At 51.5% G+C, this 15,567-nt stretch overlaps 5 protein-coding genes across 5 annotated transcripts; 2 read left to right on the top strand and 3 right to left on the bottom strand.

Moving 5' to 3' along the window:
* The first annotated feature begins 860 nt into the window (after positions 1-860).
* Positions 861-4,183, top strand: TrAtP1_001268 (uncharacterized protein). The gene is made up of 3 exons (XM_014086180.2): positions 861-1,717; positions 1,792-3,312; positions 3,373-4,183. Exons 1-3 carry the CDS (start codon positions 1,201-1,203, stop codon positions 3,480-3,482), a joined length of 2,148 nt encoding a protein of 715 aa, XP_013941655.1. The 5' UTR covers positions 861-1,200; the 3' UTR covers positions 3,483-4,183.
* On the bottom strand, positions 4,184-7,967 carry TrAtP1_001267 (uncharacterized protein). The gene is made up of 2 exons (XM_066110916.1): positions 5,074-7,967; positions 4,184-5,018 (listed from the first exon to the last, which is right to left on the bottom strand). Exons 1-2 carry the CDS (start codon positions 6,775-6,777, stop codon positions 4,308-4,310), a joined length of 2,415 nt encoding a protein of 804 aa, XP_065966989.1. The 5' UTR covers positions 6,778-7,967; the 3' UTR covers positions 4,184-4,307.
* Positions 7,968-8,425: 458 nt separating this feature from the next.
* TrAtP1_001266 (uncharacterized protein) lies at positions 8,426-9,971 on the top strand (the record flags this gene model as incomplete). The annotated part of the gene is made up of 5 exons (XM_066110915.1): positions 8,426-8,509; positions 8,579-8,638; positions 8,795-8,881; positions 8,959-9,081; positions 9,180-9,971. The coding sequence occupies 5 exons, from the start codon at positions 8,426-8,428 to the stop codon at positions 9,969-9,971; spliced, it is 1,146 nt and encodes a 381-aa protein (XP_065966988.1).
* A 1,733-nt stretch (positions 9,972-11,704) lies between these two features.
* Positions 11,705-12,845, bottom strand: TrAtP1_001265 (uncharacterized protein; the record flags this gene model as incomplete). Its single annotated transcript, XM_066110914.1, has 2 exons — positions 11,705-12,575; positions 12,631-12,845. 2 exons carry the CDS (start codon positions 12,843-12,845, stop codon positions 11,705-11,707), a joined length of 1,086 nt encoding a protein of 361 aa, XP_065966987.1.
* Positions 12,846-15,012: 2,167 nt separating this feature from the next.
* On the bottom strand, positions 15,013-15,201 carry TrAtP1_001264 (uncharacterized protein; the record flags this gene model as incomplete). Its single annotated transcript, XM_014086183.2, has 1 exon — positions 15,013-15,201. The coding sequence occupies one exon, from the start codon at positions 15,199-15,201 to the stop codon at positions 15,013-15,015; it is 189 nt and encodes a 62-aa protein (XP_013941658.2).
* Positions 15,202-15,567: the final 366 nt, after the last annotated feature.

Raw genomic sequence — 15,567 nt, 5'->3', positions numbered from 1 at the left:
AATTCACAGGTGTTCAATCTTCTTGTAGGGTGTCTTCAGGCAGACTCTCTTCTCTGCGGGGTCACAGGCCGGGAGAGGCGTTCTAGGCTCGAGGCACTTGCATCTCGTGGCGCAGACCCAAATAAGTTAGTCCCAGGAACGCAGCATCTCGGGTTATCGAGAGTGGATTCATGTGCAGGGACGATGTTTCCTTGTGGTGGGCACTTATCGTCTGATTGCAGGTATAAATGTAGTTCTGATACGGCGTATCTATGTTATCATGCAGAGCATTCCCACACAAAACTACCTACCTACTTTGAGGTTGGCATGAGACTCTTACCACGGCAAGCTTCCAGGACGAAACAACATTGGATGAACAGGATGGCAATGCGGGGTAGCAACACAGATGGTGCTTCATTGTCATGTTACTGTGCCATCTCATCACGCCAAGCCACGTGCAGGCGAGAACAAAGGAGCAGAGCCAACAGCCATATATGGGTGTGGTAATGTTGCATGGCAAAGTCACAGTATTGCCTTGCCCTGTAAGAGCGTGACTTGAGCTACATGTGGTAGCACTTACAAGGTGTTGACGAGAGTTTGCCGAACTCCGATGCTTGGATGCTGCGAAATGTTGACAACCTGAACTCCGTTTCTGAGCAGTAGAGGCTTATACTCTCATCAGAGCTTGCATCATCACTTGATTACAACTCTGGTACGACTTGATCATTATCACAAGTCTCTTTCAACACGGGAGATGGTGGGGTTCTGCATCTCTGAATCGGGGAATTTCATCATGCTCGGATTAACATGGCGCCGACGGCTTACCTCAGCAAGCCCGCACTAAATTGGACCGAGACAGAAAACATACACACACTTTCACCGCCCAACATCCGCAGCCACTGTCTGCGCCTATTGTCCATCTGTGTGCGCATTAACCCCCCCTGCAGGCCCTCTTTTTTTTTGCATACCGCTTTGCCACCGACAGGCGGTCTGGAAATATTTTGTCGATAACGCGGGCAGAATCCAGGCCCACGTCAGAACCGCAGCGCTGCTTGTGTTCCGCCTTTTCTGCCACCCGCCGGCAACAGCATCACCACCGACCGCCAACCGGCCGCCATCGAGACGCCCAGGCCCTTCTGCGCCGAGCCGAGCGTCTCCAGCCGTACCGAATTCAGTCGAATCGAATTTAATCGAATCGAACCGAACCGACAGCCCTGCGCAATGGGTCGCAAGCCGAACCCCCTCATCCTCGAGTACTTTGTCCGTGGGCCAAAGCTCAACGACAACAGCAACCGCTATCCGCACACGTGCAAGCAGTGCGGCGAGAACTTCCCCAAGGGCCGCATCGACAGCCTGACGACGCACATCACCAAGAAATGCCCGGCCATCTCCGACTCCGACCGCATGCGGGCGTGTCTCGAGCTCCACGGCATCACGGCCCGGGCAGCTGTTGAGCGGCAGCCTCTCGGCGGGGTCTCCGTCAATGGCCAGCCGCCCGCCCAGCTTGCGCCGCCACAGGGAGGATGGAGCGCTCTCGAGACACTTGCCGAGGCATCGCGCCAGGTTGATCTTAACGAGAACAATCGAGGCCAGAAGGCAGCAGACGCCGCCAATCCTGCCAATGGCGGCGGGTTCGTGACCGATCGCCTGGAGCTGCAGGAGCAGTTTACGCTGGAGAACCCTCCCCAAGCTTATGAGAGCCGCCCTCAGACAAGCACCAGCGTCAAGAAGGAGAAGAGTAAGCATCAGTTGGTTCTCCAGGGCATATTTTATATGCATATAATATTATAGGAGCTAATCTGTTTTCTGCAGGCACCGTTGCTGTGCAGGTGGCGTCACCGACTTCTGAGCTCTCACCGGAAGAACGCCTCCAGGCTTTGCTCCCCCCTGGCGATGTGCTGCCAGATGCCTCCAACATCTCTGTTGCCGTTGCCGCCACGGCTCGCTTGAACCCCTCGTTTCTCGACCCCCAGCTTGTCCATACTGACATTCCGCCGACCCCGTCTCCTCCAGCCGCAGAGCCACAAGCGCCCGTCGACCCAATGCCAACCGCCCCTATCCCCGTCTCCCTACCCGATACGAGCGTTTCCCAGCCGTGGGGCGAGATGACATACTTGACTACCACTGCCCCGATCCCGCTCCTCACAGAAACTTCTCCAGCGCTACCGCTTATGAGTCGTGGCGGTGTCCGAATGGATACGAGTGACGGGTTGATCAACGGCAGAGCCCGTCATGCACGGTCGAGATTCACTCCTGCTAGGCGGAAAGAGGTCCAGGAGGTACGGAAAATAGGTGCTTGTATAAGGTGCCGGATTCTGAGAAAGAACTGTGGCAAGGGAACTCCTTGCGATACTTGCCGCAAAGTCTTGGCACCTCGTGTCTGGAGGACTGGCTGTGTCCGTACCAGACTGCACGAACAGCTCGACCTGTATGCTGCCGGCGTTCAGGTCGTCCTCTCCCAAAACCGCATCAACCTCATCAAGGACCAACTCAAGCTTACCAACGATGGGAGCTTGATTGAGGTATCACACTTTCCTGAAGCAGGCAAGAAGATTGTGTTTGGAGCCTTGGTGTATCCATTGGAGCCCAACGAAACTCAGGCAGAGGCTCGTGGGAACAAAGAGCCCTTTCACCAAGTCATTATGATTGACCAAGACTCGGAAGATATCCCAGCCAAAGCCGAGGCGTATATGCGAGATGTGCTGTCCACGTTTATTGAGCGCGAGCCGTCAAAATTTATGAAAGTGACGCTCGAGGCTGCATACCACCAGCTCTCAAAGGGAGAAGACGATCTTCTCAAGAAGGCTCTGGAGCTTTGGGGCCTTGTGGAGAGCATTGACCGCGAAAGACAATGGACCATCCTAGAGAAGCCCAGCGCCGAAGGAGAAGAACCGAGATGGATTAAAGAAGCGCAAAACGAAAACGACGCCGATATTTACACCATGATTTGCATGCAACTCAATGCTGCGGCCGAACGAAAAGCTAATAGCACTTCCAAGAGCCTGCTGAATCATATGGATAGGCTTCTCACTGATAGCAAAACAAAGGTCGGCTTCAAGGTCTATCTTACCGCCTTAATCTTCCTCAACTGCGTGGAAAAGTCAACCTGGGCCTTCAAGGCTTGGGAGCAGGACCATCTCCGTCCAGGCTGGCCCCTGGAGCGCGACCCAAGTGTTTTCACTCAGCAGGGCGGAAACTTGGCCGGGTTGCTGAAAATGCTCTTGTCCATCCGCAAGGCGTTACCCCAAACTATGCGGAGCGAAGAGGGAAAGTTGACGGTCCAGGATAGAGACCCGGACATCACCGAGTACTTTAAGACCCTTGATCTTGATTGTAAGTTTTTCTGCCGCAACATGTCAACTTTTCAAGCCCTCTTGTCTAACCAAATTACAGTCAATAACATTGAAACTCGCCAGAAAGGCTCACAATTCTCCCCTGCCGACTCCCGTTCCCTCGAACTAGCCTTTTGCTCACACCTTCTCCTCCCTTACCCCTCGGCTTAACAAAAAAAAAATACCCATGAGATATGAGACTACGACATGACGCATATTTTTTATTTCTCTCTCTTTGTTCTCTATCAGTCTTACTATCTGTTCCTTTCTTCTGCGATATAGATGATTAAGACGACTTTGCCTCACTGGCGTGGAGACATGGTCTCCTTTTTCCCTTTTTTCCTTTTTTTTTTCTCAACTGAGATGAAGCGAGACGATGCAAATATTAGACGGCGGAAAAAGTACAAAAACGAAAAAGTACATACATACACGACCACAAAAAACACACACTCACGATATGGAAACCATTTCAGGGGCAAATACCCTATTAGCCCTAATTTTATTCCTTCAAACAATCTTCGCATAACCCAGGCGTTGCTTCTGGGGCATTCATGCTTATTGGGACTCTCTATTTTTGGCCAAAGCATGAAAAAAAAAAAAGGCAAGGCACAAAAGCGTGATAGACGGACCCTGCTCGAGTTTTATTATTGTAAGAGAATTCTACCTTTCTCTGTCTTTCTTTTTCTTTTTCTTTTTTTTTTTTTTTTCTCCTATACATATCATTATCATAGAGCGATGGCGCAATTTCTTTTTCGGCGATATACACGCCGTGCAGCTCATGGGAGCTGTTCCTGGAGGCGAAAATGACGAATTGACACATATGGGACGCGATATATAGTAATAGATGATGATTCACACTCGTAATATAAAAGTCGTCTTTTCAAATGACTGAATTTCCAATGCCTTCTCATTTACGCCTTCTCTCTATCTTTGAAAAAAAAGAATTAATTAAACCGCTCCCTGTGCTCTTCTTCAAATGTACCGGTTGCCAACCCTCTAGGTCGGCGACAAGCTTCCACTATCTACACGCGAAGATACCTGTCCCGCCGCCCGCCTCGGCTTCTTAAAACAAGCGAATTCGTTCTTGCTCGCGTCTCTAAGCTTCTTCAGCACGTTGCGCATCTCGGGCAGCTCGTTCTGCAGTCTCGCGCGAGCGTCATTGTCCGTGCGGCTATCCAGCTCCTGGTAGATTTGGCCTTGCAGCTCCGAAGCTTTGTCCGTCGTGTACTGGCTGAGCGTCTGGGCGATAAACTCCACGTCGAGGGTGGCTTGGATAAGAGCGCTGAGGGAGTAGCGCGAGCGCTTGCGGAACGCATCCAGCAGCTGCAACGAGGTTTGTTCCAGCAAGAAGGAAAGCACCTGGGGCGTCAGAGAAGCAGCCGTGGTAGAAACCTGAGAGTGGACCAGCACAAGAGTCAAGAGGGTTTCGTATACGTATGGCTTTGCCGTCTGAGGCCGCTCGCCAGACGCGGGAGCCCAATCAGGATGCTCGAGGCCAGCGAGGATGATTTCGCGAAGCTTTTCGGTAGCCTGCTTGGTGTACGACTGGAAGAGACGGGCGTCGATCTGGCCAAGCACGTCTTTAATGGTTTTAGACTCGTCCGTGAGCTTAACCGAAAAGGCATTCTCAAACTGCGAGTTCAAGTTGGGGACGATCTGAGATCGCAGCGCTTGCAGGTTGCTCAGCGTAAGGAGCATTCGAACATTCTAAATACAGACGTTTAGTTTTAAGAGGAGAGACAAAGGTATGCTCAAAACTTACTCGGTCTCCAGCATCAAGCGTGCTCTTGCCTACTGATGATACAGTTACGGTAGAGACACCTCCTTCTTGGCCAATAGACCATTCGTCTTCGGTCTTTTTCACGGATCGCTCTGCATTCTCCACCATGCCGCTTAGAGCTTTATACAAAGTGGTAACATACTGACTCCGAACCATCTGGAGCAACTTGGCCGGCGGTGGCAGGACAATGTCACCCGCATTTGGCTTCGACATGGCTTCCGAGATGTAGAGAATCTTCTGCATGCCAGTCAGGAGGCCGCCTTCAAATACCGCAAAGCTCGCAGGCATCCGCGTAACGTCGCCCGACTCTGCAGATGGCTGCCAATCTTCAATGAACTTCATGTTCTCGGCGTCCTTGTTCCATGCGGCACAGAGGGCCGTCACGCAGCGCTCTCTGGAGACGCCGGTCAAGGCCTTTAGCTGTTCGAGAACTTGGCCATTTCCTGACCGGATGGGGTCGATGGTGGCAAGATCGGAGGCACCCGAGCCAACTAACGCCAACATCTTGCAGAGATAGTATACTCCGCTGATGGAATTGGACCAAGGCGGCCAAAAGGCAAGCTTTTCCCAGGGCTCGCCCTTTTTGGGAGAGGATGGTGGCGGGTTATTTGGATCAAAGTTGAACCGAGGGTCCCGTGAGGTTGGACTGAGAGAATGGCCGAATCCATTGGCCGTTGCCGGAGAGTTGGGTGAGAGGGGGAGCGGCGAGAAGACCATGCTAATATCTTCAGGGGGCAGGCCGGCAAAGAAATCATGGACATGTCCTCGCAGCAGATCTACTAGCTCCACGATGCCCTTTTCGAGATCCATGATGTTATTCTGAGTCAACTGATGGTGCTTTTGAGACTCATCATTATAGCCGGTAGGCAATGTCTTTTGAATCCTGCCTTCTATGAAGCCCTGCGCGGTCTGCCAAAACTCGAGAAGGTCTCCGAGAATACCTTGAGGGGATATCAAGCTAGCCAAGAAAGCAAGCATCTTCTCCCACAGCTCAATGACGTCCGCAGAATCGCTCGAAGTCGGCTTGCTTTCCATGCTCTGTCGACCCAGTGTACGAAGATGAGAAGCAATAACCCGACTTGAAGGCTTGTCACTGGCCGCCAATCTCCGGCGAAGCACCTCGATTTCCGCTTTGGTGTGATCAGCTGTTGACTGAATCTTGCTTTTGAGGAAGTCATATCGGCTGAGGAGCCAGACCCATATCGGGTTTTCCCCAACGCCAAGCTCCAGTAGCAGAGTAATGACATCCATGTGCTGATCCAGGCCTCGGCCGCCGTGGCTTTCAGATTTTGACAAGGTATGCAAGGCAACCAGCCTCTTCCATACCTCGCGTTTGAAGGTTTGAATTTGACGATCAACATCATACCAGACGCGGGCCGCCACCATGAGCTGGTAGAGCTCATCGTCTTCAGGCGACTGGCGTCCCAGCCTGTCTGATAATGCGCGCGCGTCGTCTGCAAACTGCCTGGCGCGGTTGTATGCTTCCACCAGGGTTTCGTAGTCCTTCCTTTTGATGCAGTCGGATATTATAGTGCTCAGCTCCAGCGGATCCTTGAATTTGTTTACGTATTTTTGAAAGTCCTTTAGATGTTCTTCCTTTTCGCGGCCTCCCAGAGCAGGGCCCCACACATCTTCTGCCTTTGCGGAAACGTCCAGCAGGGGGGGCTTTGATTCCCAAAACGCCATATTCGCTTTCTTTGATGAGGGCGTTCTTCTTTCGCGAATCCGCTGACATGGCCATTGGGCTGTTCAGGCCACCCTTGCCACCACGTAAGCTCGTCCGGCTGGCATGGCGGCCATGAACTGAGCTCCTCGCTCCGGGGCCTGATTCGGCGCCGCGGTATTTCATTTCTCGGTAAACATTGTCTATAGTCGCTTTCGCCTTGACGAATCGTTCAAAGTTGCTCTCGACAAGGACCTTGAGAGACGCAGACTTCTGATCAATCGACTGGGAGAGGATGTCCAGGCCCTCGAGCAACGTGCGCGTATCAGCCCTGGCGTGGATCTGTGACAAGAATAAGGCGGGCGAGAAGGTAGTCGAGGACAGCATGAATCGATTGCCTATCAAGCTGCGATCAGTATGCGGTGTTGCCGGGCCAGCCTCAACTCAGCTCGGCATTGAGCAGTAGCCATTGGAGACTCACGAAGTCGCACGTCGTCCTGTGCCTGGAGTCCGTTTTCTCTCAGCGAGCGGACAACGCTGTCTGTGGTGCCCAAAGGGTCAGGCTCGTCCTTCAACACCAAGTTGTTGAACCCTCCTTTCCTGCCCACGGCGGCACCTTTGCCGTCGCCAGAGGCCTCGAGGGCCTGGTATCGCGACTTTTGGCGGCTGTGCTTCTTGGGGTCGCCCTCGTCGCCGGAGGAATCATCGTCCTTTTCGGCGGGCCATTCCGACGGATACGAGGTGGGCAGCTGGTAGAATTCGAGGATTGTTCGTTCGTAGTCGGACATGATGGCGGAATCGTGGCAGCCAACGCTGCTAAGCTACGGAGCTTGAGGATGGTGTGGAGGCCAGCAGGGACGCTCAAGCATGCCGCAAGAGCAGGGCTGATTGTGTCGCGGTTCGTGTTCGGGATTCTGGCAGAGCGGCGCAGCGACCGTTGCTTTGCTCCAGCCAACGTGAAGCAACCCGCAAGCAGCTGCCGCGATCTAGATATGGATGCACCGTTGACGGTCCTGGAGCTGATGCAAGACCAGGTACCTTGGATGGTACCTTGGATGGTACCTTACCCCGTGCTATTCCTCCGTGCTCCGTTTCAGCCCACTATGCCACTCATATCCAGCACCAGCCACACCTCGAGGCATCCCTCCACGCCACAGCTCCTTAGTCATGCCGCACTTAGTGCCGGTCCAGTCTAAAATCACGGAGCACGCCGAGGTTACAAGAGCCAGAAGAAAAAAAAAAAAAAAAAAAAAAAAAGAGCTGGCAGCATCGACGTAATTAACGGCCCCGCCTCGATTGGGCGTAGCTCGGGGCGTCCATGCCGCAAACCGAACGGCATCCGAGGCCCCAAACCGACGCGGCAGAGCGGAAGCGACGAAAAAAAGCTCGAATGAGGGAAATTCCACGCGCGAGCCACAGCGCATGTGGCTGGGCTCTACCCACTCAGCTTGCGTTTGAGCCACTCGCAGCGCAGCAACCAAGGCTGAGGCGTGCATATCGCCGGCTCTCAGGTTTCGGCCAAAAAACTTTCCAGATGGAGTTTGTTTATTAGCGACTCTCCCTTTTACTTCTCTCTTCCTTGTTATTATTCCACGCAGATTTCACGCCAGCCTCCCTCTCCTCTCTTCTCCTTGACGTTTACTCCTTTATATACTTGTTTCACTCTTCACCATGCTGGCCATCCGCTCTCTCTCCAGCCCTGCCAGGCACTGCGTGCGAGCAGCTCCCCGCGCTGCCGCCACCTGGTCGATTTCGGTATGAAGCACAAACAGCGGCTTAGCTGGAGAAATGGAAAACGATGATTGTCTAACACGCACGACTTAGAGCCAGCGATTCTACTCCCAGGAGCGTGTTGCCAAGTACGACGGAACCAAGGACTCCAATGTACGTTGTCGACGCTTAATTTGCGCAAGCCCTGGGCCATCTGCGACTTGCCTGTGTGTCTATGTCACCGGATCCGAGGAGGCATAAAAAATTCACTCAAGTCGCAGAGCTTGGCGCTTGCATGGCTTTGGACAAAAACACTTACAATACAAACAGGGCAACTACCTGGTCAGCTTGATCGAGGGTGACGGTATCGGCCCCGAGATTGCTCAGTCCGTCAAGGACATCTTTGCCGCCGCCAAGGTACGACTTGTGTTACCCATCCAAGGTCGAGAGGGAAGAAGGGGAAAAAACAGGAAATGGCTAACAATGGAAACCAGACCCCAATTGCTTGGGAGCCCATCGACGTCAACCCCATCATCAAGGACGGCAGGACCGCCATTCCCGACGCTGCGATTGAGAACATCAACAAGAACAAGATTGCCCTCAAGGGTCCCCTGGCTGTGCGTAATATAAGAGCTCTTTTCCAGATCATCCACGGCTGGATTGGAATACACGGATATGACGAGGATCGATTGTGCTGATGTGTTTTGCTTAACAGACCCCCGTTGGCAAGGGCCACGTCTCCCTCAACCTGACCCTGCGACGAACCTTCAACCTGTTCGCCAACCTGCGACCTTGCCGATCCGTCGCCGGCTTCAAGACCCCCTACGATGGTGTTGACACCGTCCTGATCCGAGAGAACACCGAGGGCGAGTACTCTGGCATCGAGCACGTCGTCGTTGACGGAGTTGTCCAGAGCATCAAGCTCATCACCAAGGAGGCCAGCGAGCGCGTCCTGCGATTCGCCTTCCAGCACGCCGAGTCCATTGGCCGCAAGAAGGTCCGCGTCGTCCACAAGGCCACCATCATGAAGATGTCCGACGGTCTCTTCCTCAAGACCGCCGAGCAGGTTGCCAAGGACTTCCCCAACATCGAGTTCGACGCCGAGCTGCTCGACAACACCTGCCTGAAGATGGTCACCGACCCCAACCCCTACAACGACAAGGTCCTGGTCATGCCCAACCTGTACGGTGACATTCTGTCCGACATGTGCGCCGGCCTCATCGGCGGTCTCGGCCTGACCCCCTCCGGCAACATCGGCGACGAGTGCTCCATCTTCGAGGCCGTCCACGGTTCCGCCCCGGACATTGCCGGCAAGGGCCTCGCCAACCCCACCGCCCTGCTGCTCAGCTCCATCATGATGCTGCGCCACATGCGCCTCAACGACCACGCCAACAGGATCGAAAAAGCCATCTTCGACACCCTGGCCGAGGGCAAGTCCCTGACCGGTGATCTCGGCGGCAAGGCCAAGACCCACGAGTACGCTGGTGCCATCATTGAGAAGCTGTAAATTTGTTGGGAAAAAAAGCTTTTTTTCTGTTTCTTTTTCATCAAGCTCGATACCTCAGCATCTCTCTACCGCGGCTCTTATATCAACCATTAAAGAAAGCATCAATCATCTCAACCACATACGACCCGCCATCGCCGCAAACTCATACCATCAATGTAACTCGAGCTACTTCCGCCTAATTCTCTAGTTGGCACTCCTCAAGTTGCTCGCGCCATACATAACCTTTTTTTATTTTCTTTCATACTTGTAGAAAAGAAGAATCCACCAGGAGAAGCAATTTTCATTGCGGTTATTCCAAAAAGTGTATTGACACATTTAGTAGCAAGCATCAGTACATTTGCAGATTTCCACAAAAAAAAAAAAAAGATGAGGGGGGAGAGAGGAGGGAAGGCAAGGCAAAGGAAGGAGGGGGCAAAAAAAAGGGACGAGCGGTTTAGAACATGTATGCATGGACAAAATACTAGACGGCGTGTCAGTGTGCAGTTGTCCATTCTAGATTTCTAGCCACGGCGCAGCAAAATAATCCAAAAACAAGTTCAAAAATCATCAAGATCGTATAGAAAGGGGGGGGGCTCTTCTCTGCTATTTGTTGTTTTAACTCTATGTGATACGGAAGAGTACTACATACTACATACTAAAGGCATGCCCAAACTACTAGCACCACATAATCTTCATACAACAAGGAGATTCTTCCATCAGCATGGCTTCCGTACATTTGTGCCACATTATAGTCCAAGCATAAGGGAGAAAAAGCCGCAATGATACAAATCCCATGATTCAACTACCTGGCTCTCATGTCGTTACGCGTATCCGTACATATGAAAATGACGTGGTTTTCGGGTTGTCCAGCAGTGTTTATTTGCTACCTATTCCTGCACACCATGCATGCATGAGCAAACCAGGGTAGCAGCAGGTCGCACTGAAGTATTTGAAATAACGAGTTGAATTGAAAGTCTTCATTTAGATGAGAAGAGATTTTCTTCTTGTTGCCATACACGAGATTAAAGAGATAACATCGCTAGCTGCTCGATGCCGAATTCCAAGGAAAAGGGAGCAAACAAGTGTTCATACAAATGGTAGTACACGAGACAGTAGATGGCCCAATCCAGCAACCAAAACAACAACGCCAGTACCCAGCCTTGCAGAAAGAAGGAAAAGAAAACACAAAAAGCAGTGATAATAAACTGCGCAAATAAGGCAACGCACATACATAGTAATAACAAGGTCGTTATAATCATGACAGCTCAAATTCCAATCCCGAATAAAAGACGCCCAGTCCCATGTCGTACCAGCGAATGAAAGGATCAATAACGCGCCAAGGCCGTAAAAGAATAAAACAGGCAGACAGAAGTATCCCCATATCCGGATGAGGATGTCATTTTTGGCCGGAAAAAGATAAGACTTCATATCGCTCCGTACGCTCCCTTTGCAAAATGCTACCCGAGAATCCGACGCCACTCCCACAATAAGGGCTCAAGATAAGAAAGAGAAGAAAAAAGTAAGTGGAAAAATCTATTGTCGGCATATTTAGCCGCAGGATTGCGTGTATCGTGGTCGCATGATTTGAAATTTGTACATGAATGTGCTCGCTGAGCCCCAGAGCTGCGGTAACACCGGGTGTCTTTTGTGTAATTGTTGCATCCGCACGTGTTTCATGCCTAGCAACGTGCGCAGCATTCCGACAAAGCGAAAGCAGCCATGGCTACTTGCACTTCTTTGTCGTACAAGGCCGCTTAGGTGAGAAACGACAAGCCGAACAAGCCTCTATTGGACTCTCGTCCGTCCAGCACTGCACAGGCCTCCCTCTCGTCGTCGGCCCATCGCTTCTGGACCATGCCAGGGTTGTAAGCCGACCCGCGACGATTAGGTCGGTTCGGGAAGAAGAGATGCGGTCGGCAAGCCTCAGTGAACCGTGCCCATTTCCAGTCTTCGGGAGAGCGGCAGTCGCCGAGCTGGTGAATGGCTCTGATGACGATTCTCCACGACTTGATGCCGCTGTCTGCAAGTGTGCAAGGCTCGATTGTGATGTCATAGTCCATCAGACATAAGCCACAGGATCCAGGAGCCTCGCGGCAGGGCACCAAGTCATGGCCGCCAGTAAGTGGCTTCTGCTGCAGCTCTGGAATGTATTGGCGAAAGGCCGAAGAGCCGGAAAAGAACGAAGTGTGCTCGCACAGCTTGAAGTCGCGCGCGCCAGTACACTTGCGGAAAGCGGCCACATCAGTCTCAGCCACAGCGAAGACGTAAGTGCGCTGCAAGAACAGCTCTCCATCCATCATCTTGGCCGAAGTTGAACATTTGATGGTGGTCCCGTCTCGCTGTTCGCTGTGTTCAAGACACAAATTGGCCAGCGGGATGCCGTGTTCGGCGCCGTACAAGTGACGGTTCACAGCCAGCCTGGCATGGGCGTAGCTGAGGCCAAAGGGGTTGTTGAGGGGGGAGAATCGATCTCGACCCGAACATTTGCCATGCCTGCGTTTCTCTTCGGTGTGTTCTAATTCTGAAGCAGGTCCAGTGGTTTGCTGAAAAGCGTGTAACTTGTTGCAGGGGGCACAGTAGAAGGTCCCTCTGCCCAGGGGATCCTTTTCGATGAGGGGGGAGCAGCTGTTTCTTTTGGCTAGGGAGCATTGTCTTGTAAGTCTGCGGGAACAGCGCATACGTGCTTCGACAAGCAAGCTTGAGGCAAAGAAGCTCCGAAGCATCCAAATAGTCTCCAATGAGGAGCAGAACATCTGATGAGACGTTGAGGATGGGAGCTCCCTTGGGCAAATCATTGTGAGCAGAGGTGATGCTATCGTTGGCAGCAGGGCAAGGTGGTGTAAAGGCTCGAAACCAACCACCTCTTGTCCAGAGATTGGTGAGAAGCTGATCCATATTGACGGTTGAGGGAGAATGGTGACGTCGGAGGGCTGTGGGGCTCGTAACGCTTGTCTGTGTAGTAAAAGAAAAGAGTAGTGGTGAGATTCAAAGTCGAGCAAGCGACACTGACAGCCAAAGATTAAGGATTTAAGATGGTCGGTGAAAGAAGAGAGACAGAAGAGAGAGAGAGATAAAGAGAGAGAGATGAAAAGAGAGGAACCAGGAAACCATCGAATGGACAAAGCGGGCATCCGCGTAGCCTAAAAAAGAAAAAAATAGGTCAACGGCAAGAAGCCGGGAAGGCTCCTTCTCCATGGACCAGACAGCACCAGGTTAGAGCGAAGCCCTGAGCGTTGGGTATTGCCCAATTGAGAAGGGGGGTGTAAAACGCTGCCGAAGCCCCTGTACAAGGTACTTACACAGCCCGGTTGAAATAATGGCAATGGCGGCGCGTTTGGCGCATTTGGCTGTGGCCCTCGCGTGGTATCTTCGTATCCTACAAGTATGTACATCCAATGCTGTAGATTTCCAGAAGCAGCCCGTCGATTGCTTGCGCGGGTACCGTGGCGGCGGGATCCGTGACACCAGACTTGGCGCAGTCTGGCGTGGTGCCAGTGATGGCGTTGCGGGTGCATTTCCGATCACATGGGAGCCTTGATGGGAGTGAGGATGCTATGGTATAGTACTTACAGTTTAACACACATGCATACAGCTGGAGTGCATGCAGTGATACTATCCCAGCCAAGATACAGAGGCATATATCGAGTGACAAATCTTCTAGGCCATGAATGCATGACTTCAATGCACACAAGCGTCTTCCACTAGGCTTCAAGAGGGCGAGACACGCCGTAGTCCGTGCTGTCTCGGCATTGCCACAAACAAGCACACGACTAGTATCTACCAAACACCGGGTCCTACGCTTCCCATTGTCACCGAATGGAATGCCATGCTGAGCTCAGAAATAGAACCCCATGGCCAAGCTCGCCAGTGTTACCAGAGCTGAGGGCTTCCTTTGTGTGAATTTGCGCCAAGTGTATACTCCAAAGGCAGGGCGGTATAAGTGCGGAGTAAAACATTCCGAGAATCCCAGTTTTTACTAAAGAACTACTATCTGCTGCTTCGTACTACTGCCGGCATCAAGTCATGCGCATGTTCCAGTTAATCGCCTACGAGCTTATCAGGCCCCCAACGAGATAGTTGAAAAGCCATGAAACGGATCTCGGCTAGCTGCGCCACCAAATCCTCCTGCCAATACTTCTCCGCATCCAGCGGCAGGGTTGCCACGCAGCAAATTAAAAAAAGCAAAGAAAAGAAACCATGTCTCTGATGCAGTGTCTCACCCCTTCTTCTTCTTCTTCGTCTTCTTCCCGAAAGCAGGGGGGGGGGGGGCAATATTATACGTCACAGCCTGCAAGCCAAACCTGATCTGGGCCTTTTCCCATCTTTCGAACCGTTGGGGTCTCGACTCTTGAATATTCGGCGCCACAGCAGGCTAGTTCTTTCAGCTTTCCGGGTCTTGGGGGTGGTTCAACCCTTCAGCTTCGTTCATAACATGTGAGAGAATGGTAGATACCTATCTATGCACGCTTATAGAAATGTGGAACTCAAGGGATGAGAATCCGGAACGTCGACCAATTCAGCCTCGATTTATAAATAGCTCTGTTACTATTACTAGGAACCGATAATCGCCTTGGGGCTATTACCTCATGACACGGCAGAGATCCCTCAACTGAAAGCCTCCTGCTGGTCATCTTTCGATCAGAGAGAAGAGAGCTGGCATGATTGCCACACAGCTTGCCCCGGTGCAATCAATACATGTAAAACAACTTGGCGATATAACTGACATAGTCAATAGAATATACATGTACAATGGATAAACTATATCATTTTTCCTTACTCAGCTTCTATAGTGCTTATGCCAAGGGATTTAGATGGCGTTAATCTATCCATGATAGGCTGGATCCTGAATATAGTACGGTTCTGGATGGCCTTAATTCAACTACCCTACAAATTTATACAACCGCATAATTTCACAGCAGGTTCCAAGTTGATAAAGAAAAAAGAATGATGTTCTATTGCTAGCCAACTCTCATATGTGTACCATCCATGCTGAACAAAGGGAAAATAGAAAAGAAGAAGGAAAAAAAAGAAGGAAAGCAATTAGCTATCCACAACTCCTCCTCTACCCATCTCTCTCGTCTTTAGAAGCCTCTCCTTCCATCTTCCTGCGCTGCTCCTCCAACCGTTCCTCCTCGTCCCATGACTTGCGCTCTGCAAGCTCTCTGTTGAACTGATCGCGGAATTCTTTGCGCTCAATGTCCCGGTCTTCAATGTGAGGGCACAACCGCCGAGGAGTGTTTTTCGCGTCCATCTTGTGGTATGTGGGCTTGTAAGTAGGTACGGAGACTTGCTTCAATCGAGTTTTCCAGCGTCTGATTCTGTTTGAAAGGGGAAATGGTTGTCGTTGATGTTGAAACATCAGGACGATATCTGGTTGATCTTTTGGCAACTTATATACCCCAAGATATGACTTTATCCCAAAGATGCTCGCGTTCTTCTGTGACGCTTCATTTTTCCGTGAACAAGGTGTTTTTCTTTCAACTTTGTTTGTTGGCGACAAAAGATGATGTACAGACACTACATAAAACAACGCTGTTGAAACGGGCCATTATTTTCCTTCATCTTCCAGTGGACAAGGTATTCTTTCATCCAACTTTGTCGCCGGCGACAAAGGGTG

This window comes from Trichoderma atroviride, chromosome 1 (genome assembly GCF_020647795.1).
Source record: "Trichoderma atroviride chromosome 1, complete sequence".
Lineage (NCBI taxonomy): Eukaryota > Fungi > Ascomycota > Sordariomycetes > Hypocreales > Hypocreaceae > Trichoderma > Trichoderma atroviride.
The sequence above is the reverse complement of the archived record's forward strand: the minus strand, read 5'-3'. Positions and strand labels throughout refer to the sequence as shown.